This window comes from Phasianus colchicus, chromosome 4 (genome assembly GCF_987193195.1).
Source record: "Phasianus colchicus chromosome 4, bPhaCol1.hap1.1, whole genome shotgun sequence".
Taxonomy (NCBI): domain Eukaryota; kingdom Metazoa; phylum Chordata; class Aves; order Galliformes; family Phasianidae; genus Phasianus; species Phasianus colchicus.
This window is the reverse complement of record NC_143439.1, coordinates 46,221,613-46,234,585: the sequence shown is the minus strand read 5'-3', so window position 1 is coordinate 46,234,585 and position 12,973 is coordinate 46,221,613. Positions and strand designations below refer to the sequence as shown.

Sequence of the window (12,973 nt, the reverse complement as noted above, 5' to 3'; positions counted from 1 at the left end):
CTTTTTTTTTTTTTTTTTTTTTTTTTTTGGCACACTTGCACTTTTAAATAATGGAAAAATGCATAGTACAAATAAAGTCAAAACCCAGTGCTTTACCCTCCCATCAATATTGTACTTAAATGTGTACTGTTCAGACTAAAAATGAACTTACCTCTTTAGCTCCTGATTCCCTTAGTAGTTTTATTATGGGAGAAATAGTATTGCCCCTCACAATTGAATCATCAATGATAACAACTCGCTTGCCTTTAAAATTGTCAGATAGAACACCAAACTTCTTTGCAACACCAAGTTGCCGTAACCTCATATTTGGCTGGATAAAAGTTCTTCCTACATAGCGATTTTTACAGAGTACTTCAACATATGGCAGTCCACACTATAAACAGGAGACATTAAACAGAGTTAGCATCTATAAAACTGGTTATTCTCAGTTACTGTGCTTTAAAGAAACCTTAGGATTCAGTATGATTTCACAATAACCAAATATCTTTGAAATACCTTAATAGAGTGGAATAATGACAAAAACACAAGTGATGCAGATGACTCAGAAGGTGAGGCCACTCTAGTAGCCTGTGCTGAAATGCACCACTACCAAAAAATGGTATGTGTAGATATACTTCAGAAAAGAAAGCAAATTAACACAAACCTTTTGAGCATAACCCAGAGCTGCTGGGGTTGCAGACTCTGGAACAGTGCTGACCAGGTCTGCCTCCACAGGTGCTTCAATAGCAAGTTGCTGGCCACATCTCCTCCTGACTGAATACACCATTTGACCTAAGAACAGCAATAAGTGTTTTTCCTGGTATGCATAATTCAGATTTCCTCTCAGATTGCTGTACAAATGTCTGTGGTAAGTTGCAGGCATAGAAGTCAGTGAGAAAAATTTTGGAGTTAATAAGCAGTCATTCACATGAGCTCATATTTTATTTCCACCCATAATGTCATATTCTAACATTCACAACTCTATCACTACACAGAGAATTAAGACCCAGTCTGCCCTAATCAGGTAACTAAACTTCCTGTGGATGTTACAAAATCTACTTACAGGAGCAAAGAAGAAATTATGCCTGCATATTCACAATATGCATATTCTATTTTTAGTCTGTTTTCCTAAGCAGACAGAGTTTGTGCAATCATCCTGTCTGCCTCTATCCACTTACTAATTTTGAATCAGTTGGCTATATTTACCCCCCATTCATTAAGGCAAGAAGAGGCCTCGAGAGCTTTGAAGGTCCTAAAAGTTTGGAACTAGGAGAGGAAACTGGAAGTACTGTGGTAGGATAGGCAAGGTAAAGGTACAGAGGAGAGTACTAGGGAACACGAGAGAAGTGGGGACAGTGCTAGGTATGAATGTCCTGGCTAATATAGCATCTCTAAGACAATTTTCAGAAGCTTCTACTGAAATAAAGACATTAGACTGACAGTCCCAAATACTTAGATAATTCACAGATTTTGAAGTTGTATTAAAAGTGTTTTCCTGAAGTAACAATTTCTTCCAACAAAAACACTAAGATAAAGTTGTTTTGCAGATTCTCTTTCATAAGTCTAATTTTTTAAAAGGTTTTCTAAGAACTAATACAGTTCTTAAGGCTCTTGCTTTGAAAGGATATTTTCACTACTTTAATCATGTTTGTGGGTTTTTTTGTCCTTTTCATGAGGCTATGCAGGCAGGCTGACAGAGGCAATACACACAGACAAGAACAGGAAAGTGATGCAACATGCTTCTCCTGAGTCTTATATCCTCAAGAACTGTGCCAGCCCATTCTATGCCAGCCCTGTTGTGAAAGCTCACACTCACTGCCACCCTGCAATGATCCCAGATCCTCTCTAGAGTCAGTTGTCCTCCAGAATATAACCTCCCATTATTTCAGGAGGCAGAGGATTTGTGCATTACATCTTCTCACCTTCAAAGATACTGTCTGGTCTTGCAAAATAAACATATTCAAAGATGCAGAATGCTGACGGATCTCCTTCTGGTCTTGGTACAACATCCAATGTTTGGACATCGTACCTGGATATTTTCACAATCTCTCCAGGAAGTACCTCACGATAGTACCTTGAAAGAGAAATATGCAGCATTTAGAATGATAGTTTTAAAACATAAACCCTATTGATGGGAAAATCAATTTAGAACATGATATTTTTCTTGTCTTAGGACTTGACCTGATTTACAACCAACATGGTAAGAGAAGTGACCTTAACTAAAATGGTCTGAATTAGCACCTAACAGCAATAAATTAATACTGTGATACCACAGAATTTTACTTAGTAGTGTGTTACCCAAATGCATATTTTTGTAATCTCTGATTAAAAAATTAAATTTAACTGCTCTTTTTTTTTTTTTTTGATGTCTCCCAATGAGCCTTCAATCTCTTTTTGTTTCAAGAAGGTGTCCCACTTTTCTTTTTACAGTGTCTTAGGTACGGAGGGAATGTGAATCTCACATATTGGCTTTAATGGGTATAACGTGTTTGCACCTATGGAAATAGTTTCAAGTGCCTGTCACTTTTTTGAAACAAGGAGGCTGGCTGATAAGCAGCATATGCTATTGCTCAAGTTAGCTACCATAAGCTACCACTTAAGCTACCCGTAAGCTACCACTGCAACCTCTCCCGTAGCATTACTTTATAATACGAATAATATGAATTTCACTTCTAATAAGCCTAAAATTAAAATTGATAAGGATATCCAGATTTAAAGCAACAAGAGGCATTCCTGAGGTTGTCTTGACTCTTATTTTATGAACACATAATTATTTAACTTCCTATACATTAACTCAATCAAAAAAATAAACTCTCAAAAGTCAGAATTGGCAAAAAAACAACAACAACAACAACAAAACCCCCCTCCAAACAGTCAACAAACTAATCCTTCATGTCTTTACATTGTTAGAGATTACAGTATTTGGCAATTTGAGGCTTAGTGTTTAATTGTTGCTTGAGGAGAGCTTTCAGATCAAGTGAGAACCAGAACACTTACTCAGCACCAATAGATAAAAAGCTACAGGATTCAGAGGAGACTACCCATCCTTCTGTTTCACTGTTATCTTTTCCTGAAATAAAAGATTTCTGTTATAGTTAGATTCCACAATTTTTGATACCACAATGCATATCTAATACAGTACTTGTCTTGCTATGTTCTAGTTTGCCAAATGTTCAAATTTAAATGTGCAATGGTTAGCATTCCAAAATTTCTATAATATCATTTAAAAAAATGTAAGCACCATAAAGTAGTTCTAGGCACAACTGGTACTAACAGCATCATATTCCTGGTTCAGAAATGTTGTCTCCACACTATTTCAGATTTTTCCATTTATATTTGAATTGTTCTAGATATACATAATTACTTTTGTTTAGACAAGAAATTCCTTATTTTTTTCCTATGTTAATTGTGTCAAGAGCCTTTTGACTACAGTGAATACTGGACTGAACTCCAATAAAGATAGTACAGGCACAGAACAGATCAAACCGAATGTCTGTATGCTTTAAAAATCTTGAGTTTTTTCTTGTGCTCAAAGGACTTTATTCCCATCAGTTGATGTGAGCACTTGGAAAGCAGAAATACACTGTCTGTAATCCAACACCTTTTGACTGTCTTATCACAAAAGAAAGGGAGAAAACTGACATTTTTTCTGGACTGGATATAGTCCTGGATAAATGGCTCCAAGTGGATCTGCTTGAGTGAGCAGGATGGAGCAGATGACCTCCAGAAGTCCCTTCCAACCTCAGCTGTGATTCTGTTCGTCCTTGCTTTCCTATTTTGGTGATAGAACTTAGTTTCATTTTCAGAAATACTCTATTACAGTTGGGCTGCCTAATTCTGACACTGTCATCAGGCAGGATTCACTTTTGCTGAAAACAGAAACAATGTTTGCAGACTTCTTACAAATTACCTTTTTCTTACACCACTACTGTTAGGAATTTACAAAACTGACTTTTGCATTATATGTTCCCATCTCTACTTCAGTAAATGCAGCTGTAATTACTTAAATTGATGGCTTCATGTGCTAACATGAATGTGCATATTCATATATATATATATATATATATATATATATATATATATATATATAGGCATATGAATATTAGTATATACTTATGATTTACCTTTTCCATTCATGTCCCCTACTGGAATAAGACGACCAATGCAGAGTGGGCGATTCCCATATGGATCACGTACTGCATAGATTATGTCTTTATGCATAATTAGCAATGAATATGAAGTTGGAGTTTCATTCATTAAATTTTTAATTCTGCAATGAGACAGAGGTGAACATAATCATGTATTGCACACCATGCTGAGAATATATTGCTGTTCTTGATTCTGAAACCTGTAATCCTCACCTTGCTACCCAGTCAGCAGTGTCGTCATTTTCTAGAGGAGGTGTGAAAGCCAGCAGCTGGGTGATCAATTCACTGTCAGAACTGGTTGACAATCCTACACCATGCCGCATAAGCTTTTAAGACACACACAAAAAAGGGTTACCAGTAGTAAAGTACTTATCTTGTCATACCTTTGCCTTGCTTCAATGTAAGAGTAGATCCTGTGGATTTTGGATGGAATTTAATAGCACAGATTTCACAATGAAACATCTGCTAAATTTTAAGCAGGTTCTTTAAAACTCTTCCAGCCAAATAGATTATAAAATCTGCCATTTGATGATCTCCTTATGTTTACGTCCTGACAGTGCTCATGATGAATTTTGCAAGCCAGAAATACAAGTAAAGATAATATTCCAAACAAGAACACTTCATATTATGATTACCTCACCTAATTATTATGTCTCTCTTAACTCTAAACATATGATCATTAGGAATTAGTTTTTGCACCTGACATACAGACGTGTGACAAATAATCCAGAGGACTAGTGAGTTATGCCCTATAGCAATTACAAATGTCTACTCCTTTTTTCCTCCTCCCCAAGGCTATTTTGATTATGATGCTCTTTCACAACATACAGTAGTTTGTCATTAAGTACTCATCATAGCAAACTTTTTGCTCATTTCTGTTGCATACTCAGAAATGAATGATACTAGATTATCCCAGGAGATACTGACCTTCCTCCTCAGTCGTACAGCATTTGTTAGTTCCCCATTGTGTGCCACAGCAATCTTTCCATGAAGAGTTTCTACAACAAAAGGCTGGCAGTTCTGCAGCTCAGAGATCCCCGAGGTAGAGTACCTGGTGTGCCCGATACCAAGGTTTGAAACATATAGCTTCTTCAGGCTGTCTGCATTGAACACGTGATTTATAAGACCCATTCCCTTCAGGAGAAAAGGAAAAAAATTGTTGTTCTGTTGTTTTGTTTTATTGGCAGTGTGCTCATTTCTCCTTGTGCTTTTCCTGGTAATAAATATTTTGCTTGTTCCTGGTAATTAATACTTTGCTAGAAAGGGAAATAACCTGAAATCCACAGGAAAGAAAGAAGCTGATTAGGTGTCACAATGATATGTCAGATCCCATTTCTCCTAGTTTTAGACAAAACATTATACATTTTTGTTCTGAGGATTTCCACTGAACAATCCATTTCCTGACTAAAAATGCATCCTTCAAAAAACACAACCAAAGTGCTAAGGCATTTAAAAATGTAAGAAAAAAGAACGTCCAAAGGGAAGGAAAAAAGGAAAAAAGTTGCAAGATTCTCTACTTAGGATATACTATTGGCAAGTTAGTGATATTTATGATTTACTTTTATACTGGTCCGTGACAACATTTATCAGATTGCAATCATTTCCATTTATCAGGCTGCACTCAATGTCAGAAGCAAAGCTTTTTTTCTAGAGAATTTTCCTGTTTACTTAAAACAAACATTTCATACATCCAGGTTGCCTTCTATTTAAAGCAGAAATGCGTCAAAGCATTTTAGTCAGCTGTCAGGAGCTTCTTACGGCAACAAGCGCTATGTGGAGACAAATTAACAGCAAGAATAGCCTGAAAAAAAACCCTGCACACAGTAGAAATTAAGACTGGATTCCAAACCTTCCTACCACTCCAGCTTCTTATGCTGCCTGTGGAAAATGTTTACATACTTCTAAGCCCCTGTTTCCCTATCATGTATGGTAACTGTGATGTACATGAAATCACACATGATATAACACTCTTCTAGGATCTGTAAAGTTGCATGAGAGAGACTGAAAAGTCTTGATTGCTTTATGGCCTGTGCTGTGGATACATTAACAACACAATGGGGTAACATAGGGAGGAAGGAAATATGGTGAATCGTTTGCAGAACTCAACCAAAGCACATTAAAGAAAGTCAAGGTTTAGAGTATTCTGTTCTTTGTCTGGATAGAGTCAAAATACAAAAAGACTGGTTGCACATATGGTTTTAGGATACTTGCTGTCATGTTAAAAAGTTTCTGCCGCAAGCATTCAAAGTACTGCTTTTGCTTTAATGGTTCAGCAAACTATATGCCCAATCAAATGTCTCCTATTGTTTTACAGATTATATGAAGTCTGTACCATGTGCAGAAATGCAATTGTGCTCTTGTTTTACTTAGGCCTACTTATCCCAACAGGAGATCTGGCCAGTGTTAATGGATGTGGCTATCTGAAGCATTGCAATAGCTTAAACAAGCAATGCTATGTCAAAACACATTTGGTGACACAACTACATAATCTCTAATATGCATAGTGAAATATTTTGCTGATTGAGATTGTATCAGTGGGACAATGAATGTGAATTACACCAGTATAAAAAAATTCCTAGTGAATGCAATTTTATTTCTGTATGTCCCAGGTCTAGCATATACCAGAAAAATGATAATATATCTACTTTAATATATATTTTTCTGTATATTTAAGCATGCAACAGTAAGACAAAGCTCTCCTGCTACTGGTGTCACTACATCTATGTAAGAGATGTAAGTTTTTCCACATCCTGCGCTAGTACAGCTATGACACTATATTTTTCTTGCACAAAGTTGGCTGAAAGGCTCTAACAGACAAATCTGGATGAGTCTTCTGGGAGAGTTTAAAACAAAGGATTAAAAACCTTTGTCAGGGGCTATTAATCCACCTTCAAAAGTTGGTAACAATCAGAAAGGAACACATATCCATGCCTTAGGTGGTCCAGTTTGTACTCTAATCTATTGGCTTAATCTGTTGACAAAGGTGAGCTTGCACTAATGCACAGTGTTGTAAATCGATGCAGTGAGCAGCAGGCAGCTTTTCCCTTCTGCTTTTTTTCTGCTATGAAGAATGCCAGCTGGTGTCTGGAGGACAAATGGACACAGCAGCATCTTCACTGCTGAGATTTTGTCACGGTGTAGCTTAAAGTCAGAATCCTAAATGTATTTTCACCAGGGTAACAGACCCAAATGTTCCTTATATTAGCATGATTTCCAGGATTATACAAGTCAAATCTGTTGTACTCCACAGGCTGTTTATTACACTTTAGTTACTATGTATTTTAAAAGTGTTGAATCCAAGAAAGGTATTTCAAGGATAAGAGTAAACATTATATGCTCTGCAACTCTTAAAATATCAAAGCTGATACAATGAGAAAGTCAATTAAACTCTTAGCACGACAGTTAAGTGTGTCAGCTCAGTAAAATGGAAAATCTACAGATTATTCTATTGTCTGCTAGAATTTCACTCTGATAAATAATTTTTACTGTAGGATTTATTTATTTATTTTTAAATCTCACTTTAAACGGAAGTTGCAATTCCAGTAAACCTTAAGGTAAGTTGAAACCCAAGCAGAAGCAGGAAGGAAGAACAGATAACACATTGTGGAATCTGAGAAAATAGGCATTTAGAAGTGTGTAGGGGGCAGGATGAAGTTGTAAGTAACAGATAGGAAGGGGGGAAATTCCAGAAAAGGTGACAAACACAATGCTCAAGAGATGAGACTGTGCACGAGGCATGGAGCAGTCATGCAGGTATGCATGCTGCTCCAGCAAAACAGTTCTTACTCTTAAACTGATTTGAACAGCTTAATTAATCTTCCTCAGAGATGCCTAAAAATAAAGATGAACTGCCTTCTGATGGTGGTCAGAGAGCACATTCATATCAAGTGTGCTCCACAGTTTTGTTTGCTGAAATAGTTTCATTTCCAGTCCTCTGCTCTTCCAGGATTTAATAGGATAATGATTATCTTTTTCTGGATGAGCAAAACCAATCCCTGAGCATGCAGAGATTCTCCTGGCATATTACTTGAGGTTGTGGTCATTTAATGGCTTTTGACTTCCCTTGGGATTTTCTCAGCGTGAGAAAGACTGGGTGACCTTCTCAGATCTCCACTCAATCATTTATTAAGTTTATGTTTACCTGTAGGTGAAGTAGCTGCCACTTCCTTGATTCTCACTAAGCTAAGAATTAGTTGGCCATGTGGACAGGCTGAGGGAGCTGGGCTTGTTCGGCCTGGAGAAAAGAAGGCTGCAGGGTGACCTCATTGCAGCCTTTCAGTACCTAAAGGGAGCCTACAAACAGGAGAGGAATCAACTCTCTGAAAGAGTTGATAACTGCAAGATAAGGGGAAATGGTTTCAAGTTGAGGGAGGGGAGATTTAGGTTGGATGTCGGGGGAAATTCTTTACAGAGAGAGTGGTTAGGTACTGGAACAGGCTGCCCAGAGAGGTTGTGGATACCCATCCCTGGAGGTGTTCAAGGCCAGACTGGATGGGGCCCTGGGCAGCCTGGTCTAGTATTAAATGTGGAGGTTGGTGGCCCTGCATGTAGTAGGGGGGTTAGAGATTCATGATCCTTGAGGTCCCTTCCAATCCTGGCCATTCTGTGATTCTGTGCTTCTGCAGAACTTATACCTATTTTTCTTTTCTCAAGTTGCACTGGTGTACTCTTCCACATCTCTGGAGTTAAAACTTTAGGGGCAGGTGGAGTTTGGAAAGCACTTTTTAAGGTAACAATAGCCTGATTTGGATACTTCTTTGTGTCTACTACTGTGTATGTGGCTACACCCAGAAGGGATAACATTGGCAGATTTGCTTTAAACATGAGTTTAAACAGACAGAAATCATCCAAATAACACAATTAGATACTATCACTCTGACAGTGCCAAAACAGCAAATGAAACCATGCTGCTTCCCCTCTTTCTAATTATTATTGCTGAAAAATGCATCTCACTTGGGCATCAGCAAAACATTTACATCCTACCTTGTGCACTTTGAATGCTTGGGATGACTCTCCATCACTTGTCACAATTCCAGCACTTTCTTGGCCCCTATGGACAAAATACAAATAAATATAAAGGACGGAAATACTTAGAATGAAAAACCATCCTATGCTATGGATTAGTGGTTTTTCATCTGTTCTTTATAACATGAAATTTTAATGTAAATTTATTTGTTGTTTCATTTTACACACTTGTATTCAAAACAGCAGTTTCTTGCCCATGTTGTGCTCTTTTTTTCAAAACAGTCACATAAGGTTTGTGCCTAAGCTCACTGAATTCAGTGGAAATCTTTCCATTAATAAGTACTGGCTCAGCCTCTTACTGCAGTCCAATTTCAGTGTAGGCATAAAATAACAGCAGATATTCAATCCGAAAAGCCACTTTGCAGTGCTAGTACTCTAGCTAGCACTGCATCTATTTCTGTTGGGGTTTGTCTTAAGAAACTGCTGGTTTTGCCTAAAGGAATGCATTTTTTCTCCCACTGATCACCTACACAAATTTTTTGCACTCTTGCACTTAAGCAATCAAACTAGCATATACACCACTAACTGTTGTGCGAACCCTCTGGCAAAGTGCTTGAGAACATAATCCAAAGCTTCTGAACCATAGCAAAACAATTCCGGTGTACAGTGTCACTGAAAATGGAAATGGTTCCACAATGGCAGACCAGTCTCACGCTGGCAGCTGTGTTTTGCTAAGCAGAAGAGCACTACCAGCTAAATGACAGCCTTGTCCCTAGCCTGCTGCTTTTCCTCCCAGCTGTCTTCCCTGACTCTGTGCAGGGCCCATCTGGCCTGCTCAGATCCCACTGCATTCTAGTACATAATAGGGAGTAAAAGGGAAAGATGTTTTTCTTGGAAAATGAACCACTTAGAATATTTTTAGAGTACTAGAAGCTGCTATTCATCCATTGGACTGGTTTAACTCAACTGAGAAATTATCTAGTATAAGCGGTAATAAAAGTAGCTGCAAACCTACGTAACAGATTCTAATCTACAACTGAAGTTTTTCTTTAAGCCCTAAAACCCTTATATTTGTCGCTAGACCCACTTACGTGTACAGCAACATTTAAAGAACATTTACTCAATGAAAGCAGAACAAAACAAACTTCACACATATCTGAATGAATTTACTCTACAACTGACTTGAAAGATCCCTGAGGGAAAAAAAAAAAAGAGAGAGATAAGAAAACCCTTAAGTACATTTATTTTAACTCAGGAAGATGTCCTATCTGTCAACATAATGACTGGCAATAAGATTAAGGGTCATACACCACATTCAGCAACTTTTAATTCAAATTTCAATATTTTAGATGATTTCCAGTTCAATATTGATTCCTTAAAACATCAACAAAATCAAATAGAGGGAGAGAAGCAAACATCCTGAAAAAAAGGCCTTTGCAAGTAGTGGGCTTACATCTTTTATGTAGTGCTAATAGCAGAAGAGTAAGCACAAGCAAAAAGGAAGCAAGGACCTTATGCCGTTTTACCGATTTAGTGATTTTTAAGTAAGCAAGCATTTAATTAACTCATCACCGATAGTAAACGGACAGTAAAAATGCATTCAGAAATGCATACAAGTGCCCACCAATTTTACAGCAAATGCCACTTGGCCACGCAATGGTGAGACTGTGCATCATGCCCACGTTGCTGCCACACCGCCCACACCGCCTCACAGCCCACACAGCGGCCGGCAGCAGCTTCACGTTGCTGCCGGAGAGGAGCTGCCGCGGCGCTCACACACAGCACCCACGCACCGCATCCACACAGCCTGTCCCCAGCATGGGGTGGGTGCAAGCACAGCTTGCTTTCTGCACCCGTGTTTTTCTTGCTCAAGGCAGCAAGCCAGCCCAACCGGCTTTGTTGCCCTGATGGCAGCGCGGTGGTGACACCAGCACCATTTTCCACACGGGGGGCTGAGAGGCCACTCCGGGGGCCGGACGGAGAGCCGGCTGATGGCAATGCGGCTGCCGAGGGCCCGCTGGGGCTCTGGGTGCCGGTGCGGAGCTCAGGGCGGCCTGCAGCCCGCGGTGCTCGGGGCGGTGCACGGAGCTGCTGAGAAGCAGGCGCCTGGTTGCCTAGGGAACCAGATCTTGGCTAGAAATAGTGAATCATTTCCAGGTCACTCTCAACATGGAGAGTGGAGCGGGGAAGCACTGGACTGAGGAGGAGGTTAAAGCTTTGCTAAGCATCTGGTCGGAGAAGAGCATCAGGAAGCAGCTCCACGGCACCCTGAGGAATAAAGGAATATTCATCTACATTGCCAAAAGGCTGCAGGAGTTAGGAGTTTGTAGAGATTGGAAACAGTGCCGGGCAAAGTACAAAAACCTGAAGTATGAATACAGAACGGTTAAATACGCCCGCAACTCCGGGGATGCCACTAAAACCATGAAGTTTTTTCATGACCTGGATGCCATACTGCGATGTGAACCTGTCGCACACTTGGCTGCCGAGGGGAACGCCAGGTGCTCCACCACCGACGCACGGCTCAACGCCAGTCCCACCGCAGACAGCAGCCAAGGTAAAACTCTTTCTGCTTCTATATCTTCCCTTTGTTTAAAAACTACTAAATGAAAAGCCGCCAGCCCCAGGCAAACAAGCCCACAGCCTAAGTTTGCCGGCTCTGCACTGAGGCTGCCCAGCCTGGCAGCCCCAGACGGGATGCGCTCCGGCACAGGGCAGGACATGTTAGCACCCACCAGTGTTGAAGCCTGTAAATACAGTGTAATTCTCACCAAATCACAATAACTGCTTGCAGTAAAGCCTCTATAAGTATTCTGGTGTCAAGGCTCCTGCACAGAGCTCAGGTGTTAAATTAAGGAAAGATGGTTGTGTGGTGTTGCTTTTTTTTTCCCTTTAATTTCATTTGGAACCATGGCTATTAGAGCTCCAGTTCTAAACTTAAAGAAAACTGAATGTAGATGTGAAAAATGTCATGATGATTTCAAAAACTGTTACTTGTGACACAACTGAAATTTCTAGTTTTTATTTTTATTTCTCTGTAATTGAAATTTCAGCTATAATGGCCAAAGGTAAATTAAATTATTCTATTAGAGATTAACTTCATTTTTTTGAGAAACAGAGGGATGTTTAATAACTTCCTATTAAAAATTGTAATGTGCCAAGGAAAAGTAAAAATCATCATGTTTGTCTGAATATTCTGAGGCAAAACATGTAACTACAGCTACTCTTATTCTGAAGGGTTTTTTTTTTTGTTTTTTTTTTTACCAAATTAGTTGCATTCCTTGTTTGATTCAGCCCTCTTTACATATACATTTAAGCTGTGCTTAACATTTCATTGGGGTCAATCTGCTATTTGACAGCACTCAAACCTCCTCATCACATTTTGAATGTCACTGAAGCACAAGCTCCAGTAATAGTTATAAGTATCAAAATAATATGGCTACAAAGAGAAATTCAAAGATAAGCTCCATTTGTTTCATCCGTATATACCAATTTACATTAATTAAGACTGTGGGTCTTTTTAAAGAAAACAATAAACCCACTAAAATAGTATTAGAGGAGACTGTCAATGGCACAGAGATGCTGGACACATAGTTTACCACTGTACTCTTCTACAATGCTGTCTGAGAAAAAGGAATTAACATTTCTCTTGCCACTGTTTACCTTAGCTGAAAGCTCAACCTTAATTTCTCATCATTAGCAGAAAGCCTCTAATCTGTCACAAGTCACTTAAAAATAAAATGCCAATTTAATGCTATTTTAACACATGCTGTCTGCACAATGTATTGCTACTACAATCCATTTTTATTTTTAAATATGCACAACTGAGAGCCAAATCTGTGGCTGATACAAGCTGTTAAATCCTGAGGAGTGCACAAAGC

The 12,973-nt window shown here is 38.9% G+C and overlaps 2 protein-coding genes across 2 annotated transcripts in view; one reads left to right on the top strand and one right to left on the bottom strand.

The window, feature by feature from the left end:
- The window catches only part of PPAT (phosphoribosyl pyrophosphate amidotransferase), a 41,464-nt gene that overhangs the window by 2,396 nt on the left and 26,095 nt on the right, over nt 1–12,973 (bottom strand). The window contains exons 2-9 of the mRNA XM_031588622.2: nt 9,111–9,177; nt 5,055–5,261; nt 4,341–4,453; nt 4,104–4,249; nt 2,977–3,049; nt 1,902–2,053; nt 644–771; nt 152–373 (exon numbers count right to left, since the gene is read on the bottom strand). Of these exons, the coding sequence (XP_031444482.1) occupies nt 152–373; nt 644–771; nt 1,902–2,053; nt 2,977–3,049; nt 4,104–4,249; nt 4,341–4,453; nt 5,055–5,261; nt 9,111–9,177 (1,108 nt within the window). The remainder of the gene's footprint in view (nt 1–151; nt 374–643; nt 772–1,901; nt 2,054–2,976; nt 3,050–4,103; nt 4,250–4,340; nt 4,454–5,054; nt 5,262–9,110; nt 9,178–12,973) is intronic.
- PAICS (phosphoribosylaminoimidazole carboxylase and phosphoribosylaminoimidazolesuccinocarboxamide synthase) overlaps nt 10,860–12,973 on the top strand; it is a 35,094-nt gene continuing 32,980 nt past the window's right edge. Inside the window, exon 1 of the mRNA XM_031588623.2 lies at nt 10,860–11,649. Within this exon, the coding sequence (XP_031444483.2) occupies nt 11,262–11,649 (388 nt within the window). The 5' untranslated portion in view covers nt 10,860–11,261. The remainder of the gene's footprint in view (nt 11,650–12,973) is intronic.